The sequence below is a fragment of the Thermobia domestica genome, chromosome 2, assembly GCF_964235325.1.
Source record: "Thermobia domestica chromosome 2, izTheDome1.hap1.1, whole genome shotgun sequence".
Lineage (NCBI taxonomy): Eukaryota > Metazoa > Arthropoda > Insecta > Zygentoma > Lepismatidae > Thermobia > Thermobia domestica.
The window spans coordinates 150,248,269-150,268,024 of NC_137455.1; the positions used below are offsets into that span (position 1 = coordinate 150,248,269).

Here is a 19,756-nt window from a genome sequence, read left to right on the forward strand (position 1 = left end):
TTTCATAATGCTCAATATATTTGTTAACCATGAGATGTGTGTAAGAAATAGAAACCTGGGAGATTTTAGTTTTTGTTGGCAGATGAATAATTAATCGATACCAAGAAATACTTACATAAAAGATTAGAAAATAAAATATAATTTTCGCAATCATATGCATAATATAATCAACATCGCACCTTCCCCTTTATTTGTTTCCTTGTTGCTCAGGAGTGACATCTATGTATAAGCGCCAAAACTAATGGGGAACTTGTCATAGTGAAAGTTTACGTGATTAAATATATTTTTTAGTTTTTAATGTTATTAAGAAGTGTGTTTGTGTGACTCATATTTATTTTAACAGTAATGTCTAATCAGAATAATGATGCTCGCATGACATTAGCTGATTTCCAAGTTCAGGTTAGTTGTAGATTATATTATTTACTTTGCAAGACCGGACGTAAAGAGAGTAAGTTTTCCGAGCCCCATTTTGTTATTGCCTTCGTCACAGCTGTCTTAATATTATTGAGTTCAGTTCAGTCGCGTGCTGCCGAAGTGGGGGTGGATGAAGTTCTTGGGAAGGAGATTTGAATTACAATTTATGCTTTTAATTATTTTCATGAAAGTGGAAAAAATAAATTATGAAATGCTGTGTCACGCCGGTGACGTACTATGTGCCACTTTCTTCAGATTTTTGGTCGTCCTTTCAGAGCTTGATGTATTTGACGTAAGATATAATCCAAAACAACAAATTTCGAGTTTAATATGATGTCGGAAAATCCTTGGAACCTTTCGTTTATTTTCTTTCCGTAATGTTTAGAATGGTTCTGCGTCATTGACAGTCTCAGTGATGTGGCAATTTGTACGCCAGAAATTACTTTTTGATTGCATTAAGTTTCGTAACTGTATTTTCGTAATATCACTCGGAAAATTGTTCCCACTCGTGTCCACTTCTGTAAGAAGTTAATGGATAAACGGAGATTTTTGCTAATAAAAGATTGTTAGGTACCGTAATTGATTTAAGTAGATATATGAAAATAAGCAAGTTTGTGAGTATGGGCTACCTATTAAGTTTTTGGTCCCTCCAGACAAATTTTCGGTAGGAATTTCAAACTTCAAGAAAAAGTCACGGTAATAGTATACATGAGAACTCCCTGATCTGCGTTTCTTCTGTGTTCTATTACCACTTCTACATGAAACACCATAAAGTTTTCTACGTAGTGCAATAGTAAGAAGTATCCATGTGCACAAAACATGCGATATGCGTTACACCCCCGCCCCCCCCACACACAGTCATAGGTAAAGTACAAGGGCACTACACATGCAGATATAAAGTACAGGTACGCTCTTTTTTTATTTTCGTATCAGTCGATAAGTAAATAAAAGTCGCTTTGTTACCCCCTTGGTAAGTTCGTAGATACTCAATGAATAATCCCTAAAAGTATGAGCGTCCTGCTTCTTCGGGAACTGACGCGGCTTTACGTATACTATATCCAAAGTCAAAGTCACAATTGAATGAATAAGATTGAATATATTTGTCTTGGGTTCCTCCTCAAATTATCGGGATTGTCCTCCCTTATAGATTGGTCGGCCTTGCGGGTTTTCCATCCCGTTTCTAGAAAAGATCTACTCAGTGCGTGTGTTCTGGTGGCGGAAGATTATACAATCATGTATGTAAATTTACTTCCTGAAATAAAGGTGCTGTTTCAGTTTACGGACACCCACATTTGTAAAATTTACAAAAATATCAAAACAGACATACATAAGTAATCAAAATATATGAGGATTTTAGTTTTGCCATCCCTAGTAATGTTAAAAAGACAGAGTCCAGAGTGTACACTTCTAAGCACGTAATAGTCCAAAGGAAGCCATGATACACTGAATTTGTATGTGAGAACAGTATGTTAAGCCCACACGTACTCGCTACACACATACCCACCGTTGCTGACACGCCTGCTCCATTTCAGTGTGGGTTCTCTAGCTTCGTCTGCCCAAACTGTTGGATAGCATTCATCCTTTTTGATGGCCACCTAGCGCAAGTTTTTACTGAATGGGTTATAACCGGATCCGACGCTGTATATAAAAGCCTTCCTAAAGAGAATGCACTTATTATCGAGTTACTGAAAGATAGCTTCTGACAGATAGCTGCATATGTTTGTTGTAAACAAAACGAGAGGGAGGATTGTTGGCCAATCACAACAGTATTCTTGCACGTTGTTTCTAGGCAACGAAGATCACTGAGCGCGCTGTTGCCGATAATTGAGACGACTTGTTAAACGTCTTAAGTTTGTCGCCAGAGCTGCTGTCTCTGTTGCTGAGCCTCTGGCAACAGCGCCTCCAATACTCCACGTGCTCTACCCAACTGTCAGAAGCCACTTTTCCTTGCGCACATAGTAGTATACCTAAGGGTTTAACTCTTGCTTCTTAATTCATAGGTACTACGAGTGTATTTCCTGATTAAAGAAGTACATATTGGGATAACACAAAAATAAAAGACCAAATTTGATGCCTGTTAAGGTTCTGCTTGTGGATCTAGCCCATAAGTGTTGGCCAGATTTCAAGTAAACTTACAGAGTACATAATATACATCTTTAGACCTCAATTAACTTAATAACTGAAAAAAAAAAAAAAAAAAAACCTCATCACCACATGTAAAAGAGTGTCGGGGGTGAATTGATGGGGAAGCATCCAAAATAGTCCGAGTGGAAAAGTATTTGCTGCTCTTGAGACTTTTCATATGTGACAGGAAGAAGCGTCAAACTTGAAATAAATAAAAAGGTACAGTTTAGTTAAAATAAATCTTAAGAGTTTTCTGTTGATCAGGATGTCAAGAGGTGCAAATTTTGCAAGTTTTGTGCCACTTTTTGGCTGTGAGCGGTGCCCATGACCTCCGTTCTATGGATTTTATTTATTCGATTTTTAATCGCAGTTGAATGAAATCGTGTAAATTATAGTTCCAATATAGCCAATCGTTTTAGGAAAGGCTCAAGAGCCGGAGCCTAAATTTTATATGAATTTAACTCGGGTTAGATTTGGACGTTCTGTTTTAGTAAAAAGTTATGAATAAAGGTTTTGGACGCTTAATCGATTGCAGGAAATCGCTTCTCACTAAGTATTACCATTTTGATCTAATAATCAACATTAAAACAGGAAACGATTGATTTCTATCACTTCTGGATCACATTTCACCTCCTTGCTTCAACCAACTTGATTCCTGGCTTTTGTCGCTTTACATCCTGGTCAAAATTAATGGTGATCCATCGACTAGTTCTTGAGATTTTTTTTTTTCCTCGGACGGACAGATAAGGCAAATAGGTCTATATCAACAAGTTTTAGTCAGTCAAACGCCTTGAAATTACTTCTCCACGTACCAAATTTAATTTTTTTGTTCATTCATTGGTATAGAACATAACTATTCAAGCTCTACTCTATAATTTCACCTTCCGCTGGGCTAACTATGAGACAAATAAACATTTTGACGATATTATTCAGCAGTGTCTCTTGTTATTAACTCATACTCACATTAGAGTTTCACCATCTTATTTAAAAAAAAAAAAAAAAAAAAAAAAAGAAAGAAAGAAAAAGTTTGTCAAGTGCTTCCAGTGAACCTTCATTTACTCTTTTATACCTGTTAGGGTAATGTAGGGCAATTATGGCAGGTAATCGGGAACCTTAATTTTAACTGCTTATATTCCAAAGTAATATCTTTTGTGTTTAATTTTGACAAATACTGTAATGATTCCATGTTATATCTTTGTTTTTTCGATGTATTAAGAGGAAAAATTTCAATTCTATGTAACAGAAATTCGAGATTTGTTTCTTCAACTCATGACTACCAGAATTGCCGCAACCGTGGGTAAATTATGGCAAAGTCTTCTGGTTTCCATTGTATTTACATTGCAGTGACTGGACAGTCATGTCATAAAGCGATTAGAATGATGTTTTAAATGTTTTCTCTCTCTGTTTGTGTGAGGAAGTTATGAATAGAAAAGTCAAACAGTAAATGTTTCTTTCTTTCTTTCTTCTTCTTCTTCTTCTTCTCTCTCTCTCTCTCTCTCTCTCTCTCTCTCAACAAACAATGACAATATAACAATTTAAGTGTAAACATTTACTGTCGCTTATTTTAAACATTTACTGTCCCTTCATATTTTGGAAAATGTAAATAGGCTATAATATTGGTAGCTGCATTAGGACTTACTGAAGCATAATGTAACTATCGACTCTTCAGTCAAAATTTAACTCCAGATCTATTGGGAAAAGTACATCTTTGTACCTAGAAAAGTTCATTTTCTCATTTCATTTTCTTCTGCTACAAATGAAGAAAACTCTGTCATAATTGGCCCAAAGCATAACAAAATAGGGCAATTATAGCATCCCTGATAAATAATATATTTTATTGTTATAGTTAATTTGATTATCTTTATAGTACTTAGAACATGGTGAAACCACCTACATTATTAAAAGCATTTTTTTTTTTAAAAAGTGCCTAGCTTAAAAGTTAACCACTTTTAAGGCAAAGAGTTATAAAATTCCCGTCAAGCGGATGATACGAGGTGTTTTTTTTTTTTTTTGTTGCTTATGACATAAAGTGTAGGTGTTGTGCTTCATGTTTAGTCTATCTAGTCCCAGTTTGCTTAACAGTGTTGATTACCAAAGTATCTTTTTTTTTTTTTTTCACTGATTAATATCTTCCTATTTTCTTTGCAATGAATTGGAATTTTAATGATGTTATTTTACAAATTTGTTCTTCACTTCCCTTGGTTTTCCAAATGAATTTTCGTTATATATAAATTTAATATTACGTATATTAAATATTAAAAATTTTAAGAATAAGAGTTATGTGTTATTGTTAAACAACACGGTATTGCAATAGACAACGTCAACATTTAAATTTGCATGTATGTCATATACAAGAATATTTAGTTTTTACCAAGTAAGGGACATTTAATTTAAATAAATTTGAAGAAGAAAACGCTAAAACAATTAAATTTCCATTTCTTTCCAAAGAAAACAAATATAATTCTCCTTATAAATCAGTAAGGTAAGAAAGAAAGATGGTGCAGGTATTTAAAATCGTTAAAGCTAAATAATTATTGACAGATGCTATTCATAACGTGCACTGATGTTAACTAAGTATATAACTACATAAACTACTGTCCAAAACAACCGAAAGACTTATTTTGAACACTTTTTGGGAAAGGTGACATTGCCATGTCAGTAACTCATGGGTCCACCCACCAGTACTGTCTTTAGGGTGGTTGTGTGAGGTGAATTTTCCACAAGTTTGCGAAGGACGACAGGTCCTATTCTATTCTATTTTTTATTTCGCTTTAATAATAGGTTTATTACCGTTTTCTTCTTTATTTCTTCTTAATTCCATTTCTGGTTTATATATTTACCACCGAATGTCTATTTGTATTAAAATAATCTAAATAAAATTAATTAATTTACTCAAAATTGTCTACTTTTGTATGATTATTGTTTTAGTTTTTTGTTTGAAATAAATATAGCCTTTGGCTGTAAAACTATAATTCTCAACCACGTACTTTCGGCTAATACGTAATTTCGTTTCAGGTACGGAGTTAACAACAGACAATCGTTGCTTAAGAAAAATAATTAAAAAATCTTGGTTTAAAAGAAAAAACAGAAACAGAATTTTAAAGCAATTTTAAACTTTATTTTTAGAAAGGGAAATAAAGTTTTACTGCCTTCATTAGTTTATTATTATTATTGTTTATATAATAATATTAATAATAAAAAGAATAGGCTATGTAGCTTATGTGTCTTATAATGGGTTGTTGTTTCCTTCTTTCGATATTTAGATCTATAGTGGTGGTCTTGTGAGATTTTTTATTTTCGAAGGAAAACTTGTATTGTTGATGGTAATATTCTTTATTTTTTTCTTTTTAGTACTGGTAGATCAGAAGAGTGTTAACTTGTCCTAAGTGTGTAGAAATTAAAACTTTTTGATGAATAAACTAAGAAGTTGATACACACTTCAAATCAGTTTAGTTTTAGAAATTAAAACTATTCGGTGAATAAACTAATAAATTATTACACGTATTAGTTTATTCTTCTGACCTACCAGTACTGAGAAGAAAAATTAAGGCATGTTGCCATTTGCAGTTCGAAATTTCCTTCGTACAAAAAAGATGTTTTCAAGATGTCGTCTATGCTTAGAAGAGATGAAGTTCGTGCTCCCGGTTTGGACAGAATATTTGTGGTTTCGGTGTGTCTTGTGATTTCTATTGTGATCATTATTGTGATTTATTGTGTATTGGAATATGTCATTGACAATGCATCGCACGAAACATCAAACTGGAAATGCAGTGCAAGACAATAATGTTTTGTTGCTGCAGCATATTCTCCAAATACACTTTACAACGCGCAACACCAAAGGCATGAATCCAGTGACCGTGACAACGTGATTTCACGCCTGAAAAATGTGATAAACCAGGTGCTCCACATTCTTTGTTTAGTGTTGTTATGTGATGATGTCCAGGTGAATCCTGGCCCAAAATGTAGTGACCAGACAACCACCTTTAAGGTATACTACCAAAACATACAAAGTATTAGGAACAAACTAACAGACTGTGCTATAAATATCAGTGAGCTGCTGGAATACGATTGCTTAGTGATGAGTGAATCATGACTGAACGAATCGGCAAGTGACAGTGAACTCCCGTTTTCTAATCAGTTTGCCATATATAGAAACGATCATAAGACTCGTGGTGGAGGAGTGATAGTGTGTATTAATATTAAATGGGCCAGCAGAGCACGGAATGACCTCATTAGCGTGATTGTGAAATTGTTTGGGCCGAGGTACGTCTGACCAGAAATACAAAATTCTTTGTTAAATGTTTCTACAGACCACATAGAAACAGCTCACAATGCTTACTTGAAGCGTGCCATGAATCACTTGTAGATGCCCTGTCACAAGGTGTCAAACTCATTCTGTTCGGTGACTATAACTTGGGTCTGGAATGGATCGACAGCAAACATGGGATAGCATCAGACACAAATGACACTTTCTTTATGGACTACTTTATTCACGGTCTTGACTTGGGACAATATAATGTTCATAATACGCGTAAAAACAAGAACTTAGATTATGTCATCTCAACTTTTCCCCCAGAAAGTGTCATCCCATCTAAGAATTTACTTAGTTCAGACCACGAGTCTCTAAAAGTGACATTCCGCGTTTCCTGTTGCACTCCCTCCCCCGACAGTCAACGACCCACCTCTCAAAGGAAGTTTCTACCTGACTGGAGGAAGGCCCCCTAGGACGAAATCTGCAAAGCTCTACAGGTATTACCGTGGACACTTGTACTAGAAGGGACAATAGACGAGGCAGTGGATTTCTTAACCGATATTGCTCATGTAACAGTAAAAGACTTTGTACCTTCCAAGAAAATAATAACAATGAAATTTCCACCATGGCACGACGAAGAGACTCGCCACATATTGCGGAATAAGAAAAGGGCTTGGGAACTGTGGCGCGCATTCCCAAATGAATACACTTATAAGAAATTTTCTGATATAAGATGTCACTCAAAAAAGCTATCTGGTCTTTTATCAGGTCTAGGTCTAACACTTCTAACATACCTCTTGTGATGTACAATGACAACTCAAGTGCAGAAGATGATAAAAGAACAGAAATTCTCTAATGTAAGTACATCATCCACTTACCCCCCCCTGTTCAGTCTGTTTGCCCATTTATATTATCTCAAATATCTACCACTCCTTCAGAGATTGAGTCACTCTTATTGTCTCTCCCACCCAAGAGAGTCTCAGGCGCTGACGATATATGTTCGATCTTTCTGCGTTTCACAGCGTCTATTATTTCTTTTCCACTCTCGCTCATTTTTAACAGGTGTTTCATAGAAGGATATTTTCCATCTTGGAAAACAGCCCGTGTCTCCCCCATTTATAAATCCGGACCCGAAAGATCACGTGTCATCCTATAGGCCTATTTCACTTCTTTCAAATATATCCATCGTCTGCGAGAAAATTATCAAACACAGAATTCTCAAATTTACTTCTTCCTATATTAACACAGCCCAACATGGTTTTGTGCCCAATAGCTCTTATCTTACTAACCTAAGTAACATGCTTAATCATGCCATAAATAGTATCTCCAACAATGCACAACTTGACAATCTATTTCGATTTATCTAAAGCCTTCGATTCCATTAACCATCCTTATCTAATTTATAAAATCTCTAATAGATTCGGTGTTCATGGGCCACTCTTATCCTTATTGGCTAGCTACCTACAAGGTCGCACCCAGAGAGTCGTCTTGGCGGGATCAGTTTCTAACCCGCTGCCTGTAACATCCGGAGTAGCCCAGGGTAGTGTACTTGGTCCACTCTTATTCATATTGTATATGGATGACCTGGCTAATTGCTTCAACTCAACCTCCAGCAGAATCTTGTTATTTGCAGACGACTGTAAAACCTTCAGGGAAGTCAACAGTACAGAAGATTCTGACCTACTTCAGAACGACATAGATAATTTTTCCTCTTGGTGTAAAACATGGCTCTTAAAAGTAAATCCCGGTAAGAGTAGATCCATAACATTTTCCCTAAAGAAAAATATTGTACACACCTCACACAACATAAATGATTCACCCATCATGAGAGTCAATAGTCATAAAGATCTTGGAGTTACTTTTGACACAAAACTAACTTTTACAGAACATATAAACGCTATTACTAAACAATCGATGTGTCTTCTAGAAATTTTGTACAGATTAACAGAGATTAGAAACCTCTCTTCTTTAGCAGCGTTCTACAAGGCAATCATTTCTCCTAAATTGGAATATTGTTCACCTATCTGGACAATGGCAGCCCCTACAAACCTATCCCGGCTAAACTCAGTTCTCAACTTCTTCCTGGCAATAGTATGTTTCAGAGTACCTCGCACACATGCGATGATTAAGCACGAACTGTTACGAACACTAAATATTCAACTACCTGACACTCGTCATAAAATCAGTGATCTCAGATCTCTCTACAAACTCACGCATGGCCAGTTCAGATCCGAAACGTTACTCTCAGAAGTGTATTTCCGAATTCTATTCAGACAAAATCGTAACACACATCTTTTTCATTTATTACGACCTAGACTGTCAATAGTTCAGCGCTCTCTGTTCTACAGCCTTCTGAAGTTATACACTGAAATATCACATACACCCGTAGATTTATTTAATTCTGAAACTGCACTACGACATAATTCTGCATAACTCTGCACTACGACGTAATTTTAATGGATAAATTTTAGTCATCTATTGTCAATCTTTCTTGTTAATACTTAATGTTGTTATTTATTATTATTATATTGTTATTTATTGATGTTGTTATCATCTCGTAGATTTGTTAGATATTTCAGTGCAAATTGGCGCTCAGCTGTATCTGGAATTATGCTTATAAATAAATAAGTAATTCAATAAATAAAACATCCCAGAGGGGAAACCTCAGGACCATAGAAGTCAAAATGTCGAAAGATAGAAACAAAATAACTAATCCTTATAAGGGAAGTAAGTTTATTATTATTATTGCGTAAAACAAAAATGAAAACTTTAATACTATATATTATTTCATGTCGAACCATGCAATGATTAACAAAAGGATTTTCTTTCTTTTTTTTCAGCTAAGTTCTGTGCTAAGCTCTCTTAAAAATTTGAACTCATCTGAGCGCTCAGAAGCTGTGATATTCTTGAAGAATTGTATTGAAAACTTAAAGGACAATAATGAAGACTTATCTGAAAGGAGAGCCAACTTACAGATTTTTAAACAAGATGAATCAAATTTTGCAACTCTAGTCACAAGTTCAGGTTGTTATTCTGTAATATTACTTTAATTTTAATTCAATAAATCTCTTGCTTGAAATATGTGAAATGAATCGTAGTGAATTAGTTTTATTTCACCGAAGAATCCGAAGTTCATTATAAACTAGTATTTTTTAAAAAGAAAGTTGTATATGATACATCAATGTAATTCTTACTAATATGCGGGATTGAAAGAAGTTTGACACAGGTATGTTTGTTGACAATGTACTTAAAGGTTGATAATTAATAGGAGGAGAGCATTTTTTTTAAAGTTCTGAGTTCTTCATATTCACTTCTTGTCATAAGATCTTGATCTAGCGAATATTTTCACCGAATTATGTTCTTTCGTGGTTCTTTGTATAGGTAATAAAGGAAAATTTCTTGAGGAGCCTCATCTGATTGCGATAGTTAAATATTTTGACCTCAATAAAATAATACACTATAGTTAAAGAAAAATGCTTTCTTTTTCTGGTTGCTACTATTCCCAGTCTCTATTGAAGTTCCTATATTTGTTTTTATCTTTACATCATTACTTTGTTGTTAATGTTCTGATCATAGCAGACTTTTAAGTTATCATGTTGCACTGTCTTATGATTTTTATTTATATCCCATTGAGTTATTGTGCCAATGTTTGCTGAGATTCCATTGGTCGAAATTTAATGTTAGATTTTCGTAAGAATATGAAATGTTTCAAAAATAGTTATTTCTGTTCATATTTTCGCATTTTTTAATGTATGTTAAGTTGGTCATCTCGGTTCCGTTGAAGTCCAACTTACAGAAAATAATTATAATTTGGAGCTAAACGTGCTGTAAATTGTAATAGACGTATTTCCAGTTCAGTTACTTGTTATTATTATCTACAGTGTAGTTTGCAGCTAAGCCTATTGTAAATTGTAATATACATATTTCGAATGTAATTACGTATTACTATCTACATTCTAGTTCGCAGCTAAGTCTATTGTAAATTGTAATATACACATTTCCAATGCAGTTACTTATTACTATATACAGTCTAGTCTGCAGCTAAGCGTATTGCAAATTATAATATACATATTTCCAATGCAGTTACTTATTACTATCTACAGTCTAGTCTGCAGCTAAGCGTATTGTAAATTGTAATATACATATTTCCAATGCGGTTACTTATTACTATTTACAGTCTAATCTGCATCTAAGCGTATTGTAAATTGTAATATACATATTTCCAATGCGGTTATTTATTACTATCTACAGTCTAGTTTACAGTTTGTAAATTTTACAATAGTATTAACGTTTAACAGAAAAAAAAAATCCAGAGATCAGACATGTACGAATCTATACATCTCACTAAATAGAATAAAATGATATGCGTCAGTATCAAAGCTCATGCGTAGTTTTTGAGATACCAATTATTGTGTAAACTTAAGAAAAGATTATTAGAGCTATATATATGTACTTACATAAAAGAAAATACTGTTAACTATCACATCCTGTCATCTTTTAACACTAATACAGACACTGTAGGCAGTGGCATACACACTCCTAACAGTTACGAACATACTTCTGTAAGATTTTGAACATTTGGTTATGTCAATCCGATTTTGATCAATCTTGATGTATCTATACCAAAATTAGGTAGATAAAAATTTACTAAATCGTGAGTGTTTCTTACCTGTCCAAAATCATTTGCCGGAGTCTTCCTAACCTGCATACCCTACACCTTCATTACGAGAACTTAGAAATGCTCCACACTTCCGCCGAGGAAATGCCAGAATCCCAGGTGTAAAACGTGTTATATATTTGATACCAGTTTGACCTTCCAACATCCCACCACAAACATAACAGACACTTTTTATCATTTCCGTGTTTGTAATTCTTTCGACCTAATTTAGATCCTTAAATGCACTCACTGTCTACCCTTCTGTATTGGCGAAACTTCTCCTCTCCAGTTGCATCAATAACCGATATTCCTTTAGCATCCAAATTCCCTATCTGTGTATCCTGAACACATAGTCCATTTAATGACAGCTTCCTCGCAAATATGTAGCAAAATCTTTCCCTCAGACTCTTCCATATCCTCCATAAAAAGGAAGACATATTAACATTCTATCCGCGAATCGTCGTACCCATCCCTCCGCCCCCGTTCCCTTGCGTTAACAGTCTATAACACTCAATTTCACTACACACACTTCTTTTCTCCACACAAAACATTGTTTAATCTTTGCCAATTTCTTTTATTATTATCATTACTATTACTATTATAATATTATTATTCCTACACACTTTTCTCTGTGCATTAGAAATAGTATGTGGGTCGCTGTTAGAATAAATCAAACAACAGTTGATGCAATAAGGTAGTTCATAGTATATATATTTTATATACAGTATATAAATACAGGGCAATTATAATTAAAGTCCCACTTTCAAAATGCTGTAAAAAAAGAACCACTGGTCACAATGACTTCAAATTTCAACTGAATGTACTTGATAAAGGGGGAAACGGCATGGCATAAGAAAGAAAACATTCCAATGTGTGTCAATAGATGACGCTGCAAGCGGTGTACTATGCAAATTAAAAGACACTCATGCGCACGACACGTTGCATTTGTTATAAAAACGCGAGGTATGTGTGTGGCGTTCTCCTTATGTTGCATCTGAACAGCTTGTCAGCCGTCTCTCAATGAAGGATCCTGCTTTTGTGCCATGGTGGATGGGCTCTCCACGCACAGTGTCACAACTGTTGAATGACTTGGAAGTCATTTTTTCCGTCACAAAACCGAAACAATAATACACATTGAACAGTACAGTTGGTTTAATGTGCAACTCATGCCAAAGCCGTTGTATTCAATTCAAAATGTCACTTGTAGCCGAATCCACTTTCGTTACGCCGCTTACAGCACCATCTATTGATACACTTCAGAACGTTTTTTGTAATGGCATTCCGTTTGCCCCCTTTTTAAAATATATTCAGTTGAAATTTGAAGTCATGTTTTTTTCTTTTTTTTTTAAAGCATTTTGAAAGTGGGACTTTAATTACCCTGTATATAAATAATCTATTCCAGCAGAATAAAACTACCAAGATCAGGTTGGCAATGAACGACATACTTTTTAGCGCCATAAAAATGATTTTTTTCTCGAATTAAGATTTTATCCTCAAGCATGGATTTTGTTTAGCTCAATATGTTCTGTCGACTGATATAAGTACAGTATATATAAAATGAAATGAAATCTTTAAGTTTTACGTCCCAGGGTTATGCCTGTTAGGCTAAAGGAGACGGTGATGATGAGAGATGAGTGAAATGGTGGAATGAAGAAAGTGGGAGAACCCCGAGAAAACCCAGGAGCACGGTCTTTGTCCACCACAAAGTCCACACGGCGCGAGCTGGGATCGAACCAGGGACCCCAAGCACCGGAGGTGAACGTTCTACCACTGACCCACCGCGCCCCCTAGTATATAAACAGAAATTAAAGTTTAAGAGTCAATATTTTGGAATTCATCTCCGTAACCATACTATGTAGTGTCGTCGTGCTAAGAGTCCTAATGAAGAGGTTAATAAGAGTATACTTTTGTGTCAATTTCGCCTTAACAGGTAGCGTGCTTCTTATACAGCACCAATTTTTAACTTCAGAAAAAGAAAATTCTAAAAAAAAGTACTCGTGAACTTTTATTGAGACATACATCATTTTCTTCTGTCAATCGATATGTGTCTCGTCTGTGGACAATATATTTTCAGGTAAACACTATGAATATTGTAGATATTTTAAAATTGATTTTTATATTTTTGTTCATTAGTTGTAATTTATTTTTTGTTATTTTTTATTAATTTGTAAGGTCTCTCGTGGCTATGGTTACCTTACTTGTCTTTGGCACCTAATTCTTGGTGGGAGCTCGATGTGGTTCATATTTAGTACTAAGCTGTAGGTCCACATCTCAGTAGCCCCAGTGCTGAAAGGGACGTCAAAGCAACTAACTAACCTTCATTAATTTTTCTTTTTCAATCCTCTGTATATTATACCTTTTTATGTTCATTTATTATTCCTTCGCTCTCATGTATCCATTATTTTTGCTTTCCCATTAAACTTCATTTGACCTGGTAAAAGTATCACATGACCCTTCATTTTAATCTATCAAACACCTGGGTGCTTCACAGCTTTTTCTTTGTTCTTTAGTTTTTCTTTTTACCTACATTTTCTTCTCTCTATCTGATAAAGCAGTGGTCGCCAAACCGTCTATCGCGAGCTAGTAGTAGCCCGCGGGGACATTTTTGGTAGATCACGTTAACGCTCCGGTTGGCTAACCTAGAAATGTTAGTTTATAGGTAATAAACAAACTTTTTTTTTTTTTTTTTTTGAGTTCGTAGTTGTTTTGGTCGGTAGCTCACAGTAGAATTTAAAAACGATACGGTTGCGGAGAAGGTTCATAAGTTTGGCGACCACTGTGATAAAGCATTTTAGCGAAATTATGATAGTGTGCATATTTGTAGTGTGTGTATTTGTTTTCACTACTTTTTGGGTTTTTCATTCGTTGTTTCGTATATTTATACCAGCGTTGTTTTACGGACCCTCCTTTTAGTTTTTTTCCCCTGAAATGAAAAGGCGATTAACCTGATATTTTGTTTCGATCTTTCAAAGGATAAAAGTGGATCAAAAAAGTTTAAAAAGAAAAGAAGTCGACAGAATTCTAAGTTGGTTAGTGTCTAGATGTGAATATTTTGATTCTTTACATTTAGAGAAATTTCGGAGAGCACAGAAGGTCTGTGATAGAACGTTCAACTATGATGCAGAGGGTCCGTGCCATGTAAGTTTGTAGCAAGCAGTTCATATCCGTGAGTTTTCATATGGCCCTCTTGCTTATTCTTTCTGATTCTACCAATCTTTCCATTACCATCCGTCTCTTTTAGCCTAAAAAAAAAAAAAAGGCAAATATTCGAAGCATTTAAATTACATTCGTTTCATTGAGTAGACTTTTCGTAATAACTTCCGAATTTTTTTGTTTGTCCTTTAACTTTCGATTGATAGCATCCGCCAACAATATGAAAGAATGAAAATAGATCGTTAAAAAAACATAAAAGAAGAAGAACCTACTCCAGGTTGTAACGTTGGAGGCAGAATCGGATTAAGGTCTACGCACTTAAAGATTTTGGTGTGCCTATACATATTTAATTCAACATATAATCAATAATTATATGCCATAAAATAAAATTTCATTTATGGAAATTAAACAGAACTTGCAGTAGGATGGAAAATTTATACTTCAAAAGTTTTTTTTTTTTTTTCTTTGCACAGGTAATCCTATGTAATACGTCTGCTTCTGTACTTAGAAATAAGGCATCTAGTCTATCTTGTTGCTAACTTGCTCTGGAATTTTAAAGTATACTTCAACTGAGAAAAGGAACGCTTAGCTGAGCAATATACGTATGTCTATATTTGAAAATGCACACTCAATATTGTCTTTTGTAAGGTTCAGCATGACTGAATCTTGTTTTTACTGTTTATTTATTTATTTATTTATTATTTTTAAATTTAATTGAGTTTATTTTTTGTATTAACTTACTGCGAACACACTGTTTGAATGGAACTGCTGAAGCTCAGCTGAGAAGTTACTGTTGAAGTCTTCTGAGTAAGCATCAATCAGCTTTTGACAGCACTGAGAATGCTCTTCAATGTTGATAAATGATGAAATGAGATCGTGTGGCACATCACTTTGAAAAGAAAATATCTCTGCTGTATGTTGTATATTTTTTCTCTTATTTTCACCTGAGTTTCAAGCTTGTCAGCAGTTGTGTGGTTGCCCCTTCCCTTGATGCTCTAAGCTAAGCACGTACTTATTTTGCTTAATCGTTAATCCACCTCTGGCTGGAGAATAAGTAAGTATATACCAAATACAAATAAATCATAGAAAAATAAAAAATATACTACGTAAATTTGAAGGATAATGAATAATACTTTTATTCAGTTTTTCATGAATAGTTTGTGTTCCTGGTTCATCTTCCTTTTTATCATAATCTCTTTTTATCTTGTATTTTTGTAACTTGTATGCGACGTGAAATCAACATATTCGTACGAAAACTAACGATGACGGATGAAATCTGGAAAGCTATTGTGGTAAGTTCTACGTAATATAATTATGCTAGTTTTCTACATCTTTTGAAATTACAATTTTTCTTCTTAATTAATTGTGTTCTTTTTTCTTTTTCTTTTCATCTTTAGCTGTTAATAATGAAGTATTAAATGAGAGAGAATCAACATGTGAAACAGCGTATGATAGTACAAATGAACCAGTGATCGATAGTATTAGTGAATTACATTCTATAGATGAAGATGCGTTAGAATATGATGAATTGACGGACTATAAAACAATCATGAAAGGGGATATGAAAGCTATAGCAATTGGTGACACTGCTGAAACAGTGGATCTTCAACCTTTGAAATCAAACCAGACCGCAGAAAATAATCAAGTTACTTCTTCAATACAGGAGAAGATTGCAAATAATACTAAACTGAAACTGAGGAACAGACTTGTTGATAAAGTGAGTTTTTAAAAGTGAAAAAATAGGTATATTACTATGTTTTAACGATAGTAAATAATTGTGTTCTGTATGATCTTATACGAACTACCATTACTAGCATGTAATATCTCATAGTGTAGTAATAGTATTTGCTGTGAATCTTTTAATGTATGGATAAGATGTGCAAAATATTCAAATATCACCGTTTTTAATTTTGTTACACTGGAAACTTACTAGTTCATTGAAGATGCGACGGCAACTAACGGTCTAGAGCAGACATGTTATTGGAGAGTCTGAAGTGACAAGATTTTTCCTCATGTTCTCGTAAGATACAGCACAGAACACACATAGGTAGAGGGACATTTTAATCCTTTGTACCGTAATCCATTTCCAAGTAATGAAACACAGATATACAATTAAAATTAAGCAGGTCGAATAGTCTCCAGTAAAATTGCATTTTTTAGTTCATACTTGTTTTTCGACAGAACTTCAGAGGAATAGAACAAATTTAGTTAAAATTTGCAGAGAATCTACACCTTAAGAGAAGGTAGATCCGAATTGATATGCTCGTTCCGAAGTTGATATGGTATGTAGAAGATATTTGATTAGTTATACTTCAACTGAGTACATTTTCGATTTCCAGGCACATGCAAATTGAAAGTGTAAATTAGATTAGTATTGGACTTATTTAACTAGATTAGTAATGGGGTTCCAGATGATTCCAGAATACTCAAATATAAAATTGCAGTAATAGTTATCTATCAAAAACGAAGTTTTTGTGAATAATATCCATCGTGAAAACACACCAGTTGGCTTTTCACGATGTTACTGACTTGCACTCAGTAGTACTTCAGTGTTTATTTGTAAGAGTTTAGGTGAAAAAAGTTTTATTCCCTTCAATAATCACGTTTAAGAATTTACACATATTTCTTTGAGCAGTCTTGAGTAGTGAAAATGAAATGTATGTGGTCATCAGACTGAGAATATCGAATAAACCGGGAAGGTAATTTTTGCTTGCCCAAGTCATCTACCAAAATTGACGAATCATGTACTGGCTAATATCAAACTCATTTCCCATCAGCCTTTCACTTAAACAACGATCTTCTTACAACCTTTGTGTGACTTACGCAGTAACTTTGTCAGTACGAACAGAAATCGGACGTCGGACGTCCTTGCCCTAGGATCATCTATCATTTCCACACTCCATTTAAATCGTGAATATCAGCTGAATATCTGCACGAAAAAATAATTATCGTCATATACTGGTCTTATCAATTCTATTCGAGTTTAAAACTTAATTTAGTGTTCGTTTTTCGCCCCTTAGTACTTCTCTAACAGCGGTGTCTTACTTACTAAACAAAACGGCGACGTATTTCTCGTCATACTTATTTAGTGGCATTGCAGTGTTGCTCATTATAAATTTGTATGGCATATTCTACTTTTTTAATTACATTTTTATCTTCACTTTAAAGTAAAATCAGTATCATTTAATTTTCACACTGAGGTCAGGTACCAAGAATCTACTCCTTCCTCACTCTACAAATATCATCTTAGCTTTAAAGATAAGCTAGTGTAGCCAGCTTCTACCAAATTTATCGGCCATTTAAGTACTGATAGTTTATTTGGAGATAACTAGCCTACGGCCTCACACTTTTCATATTCCTAACGTATTTCTGATCTTAAGAGATCTCAAGATATGCCTATCGTATTATAATAGTTGCAGTCCCCATCTTTTTTTCTTCCCTTGTAAAGGAAAAGCAAAAAACTCTGAAACACATCTTTAATTAACATGCGTCTACTTTTAAGGGATTTCGAGGTACGGCGATGTTATTTTAACGATTAGAACTTCCAGCCTTTTTGTCCCTTCTAAGGGAAACAAAAGAAAAAAAAATGCTGAAACACATCTTTAATTATATAAAAATTAAAAGCCTAAACATCAATTTTCGTGCCTCTAACCTTAAAGGATTTTCAGATATGACCATCTTATTTGAACAATTGCAGCGCCATTTTTTTTCTTCCCATCTTTTTACTTCCTTTGTAGGAGAAATATCAGAAAATGCTGGAACACGTCTTTAATTATTTTAAATGAAAAATGTAAATACCAAATTTCAAGTCTCTAATCTTAACAAATTTCGAGATGTGACCATCCAGTTTTAACAATTGTAACCCTGCCCTTTTTCTTCCCTTCTAGGGCATATATCAAAAAACGGCGTATCACGTTTCTAATTATTTTAAATGAGAAGTCTAAATACCGAATTTTATGTCTCTAACCTTGAGAGATTCCAGGGTATGGATATCTTATTATGATAATTGTAATTTCCACATCTTTTTCTTTCTCACTACCATTTCTTCCCTTCCAGGTCAGATATCAAAAAACTTTGAAAGACACGTGTAATTATTTTAAATAAGAAATCCATATATCAAATTTCGTGTTTCTAACGTTCAGAGATTCCGAGATGGGTGGCAACAATAACCTTAAAATATCCATATATCTCTTTCCCTCGTTTCTCCGTCGAATTTTCAAAAATCCTTCCTTAGTGGGGCATTACATCACAAATCGTATACCCTGTCCAAATTTTAAGTTTCTAGCTTAATCGATTTGGCTTGGGATTGATGAATCAGTCAGACAGGACTTTTAATTATAGAGATGAACCATAACACAATTCCATGTACAATTACCATATACGTAATAACTTGTTTATTTAGAAACTCAAATCATACAGTGTTTTGTGGTAAATAATTGGACCTAAATTCAATTCTCTGATGCAGTAAGGCAGTGGTAATTTATCTTTTTTCTGAAGGTTGGTAGAGCCAAACATGAAGTTATAGGCGCCACCAGGGGTGTCAGTAGGATCCATGGCGTGGGAGACCCGGGTTCGATTCCCGGCGGGAGCTCATGTGGTTCGGATTCCACGTTAATCAGTAGGTCCACGTCTCATATAACCTTGCTGCTGAAAGGGACGCTAACTAAAATCAACTCAACTCAGTAGGATCTATTGCTCCCTTCTCTGAGAATTTTTAGTAACGCAATAATTAGTTTCATTGTATATGTGTTAGATTATATTGCAATTGACACTAGAACTTATATAATTCTATTCTCGCCTTACACTTGAACTGATCTTGATAATATGTACCATGTAGAACCAAACAGTGAATAGGAAATGGTACATAATTACAGGATCTAAGAGTTAAAAAAAAATGATGATGTGAACTTCTGACGAATGCGTAGTCAAGGAATCTTTATGTTTGTTTGATCTTACATTTTAGTTTTGAAGTTATTCATAGATAAATTGAAGACATGTATTTAATCAAAAATAATATATGAGAGATATGGAATAGTTACTCCTTGAACGTATTTTCATTTACACGATTTTCTTCGCAGGAAGAAGCAGAAAAGAGCAAAAACTTGAACGGGAGTAAAAACAACGTTTGTCAAGAGTCATTGACACAGGTAATTGTT

At 34.4% G+C, this 19,756-nt stretch overlaps 1 protein-coding gene across 2 annotated transcripts in view; it reads left to right on the forward strand.

Annotated features, from left to right (window-relative positions):
• The first annotated feature begins 225 nt into the window (after positions 1–225).
• LOC145676267 (uncharacterized) overlaps positions 226–19,756 on the forward strand; it is a 45,611-nt gene continuing 26,080 nt past the window's right edge. Inside the window, exons 1-4 of one of the 2 annotated variants that reach the window (XM_081747163.1) lie at positions 226–399; positions 9,631–9,814; positions 15,998–16,317; positions 19,679–19,747. In XM_081747163.1, coding sequence (XP_081603289.1) covers positions 346–399; positions 9,631–9,814; positions 15,998–16,317; positions 19,679–19,747 — 627 coding nt within the window. In that variant the 5' untranslated portion in view covers positions 226–345. Of the gene's footprint in view, positions 400–504; positions 707–9,630; positions 9,815–15,997; positions 16,318–19,678; positions 19,748–19,756 lie in introns of those variants that run through there. The other variant, XM_081747162.1, reaches the window with a different exon arrangement.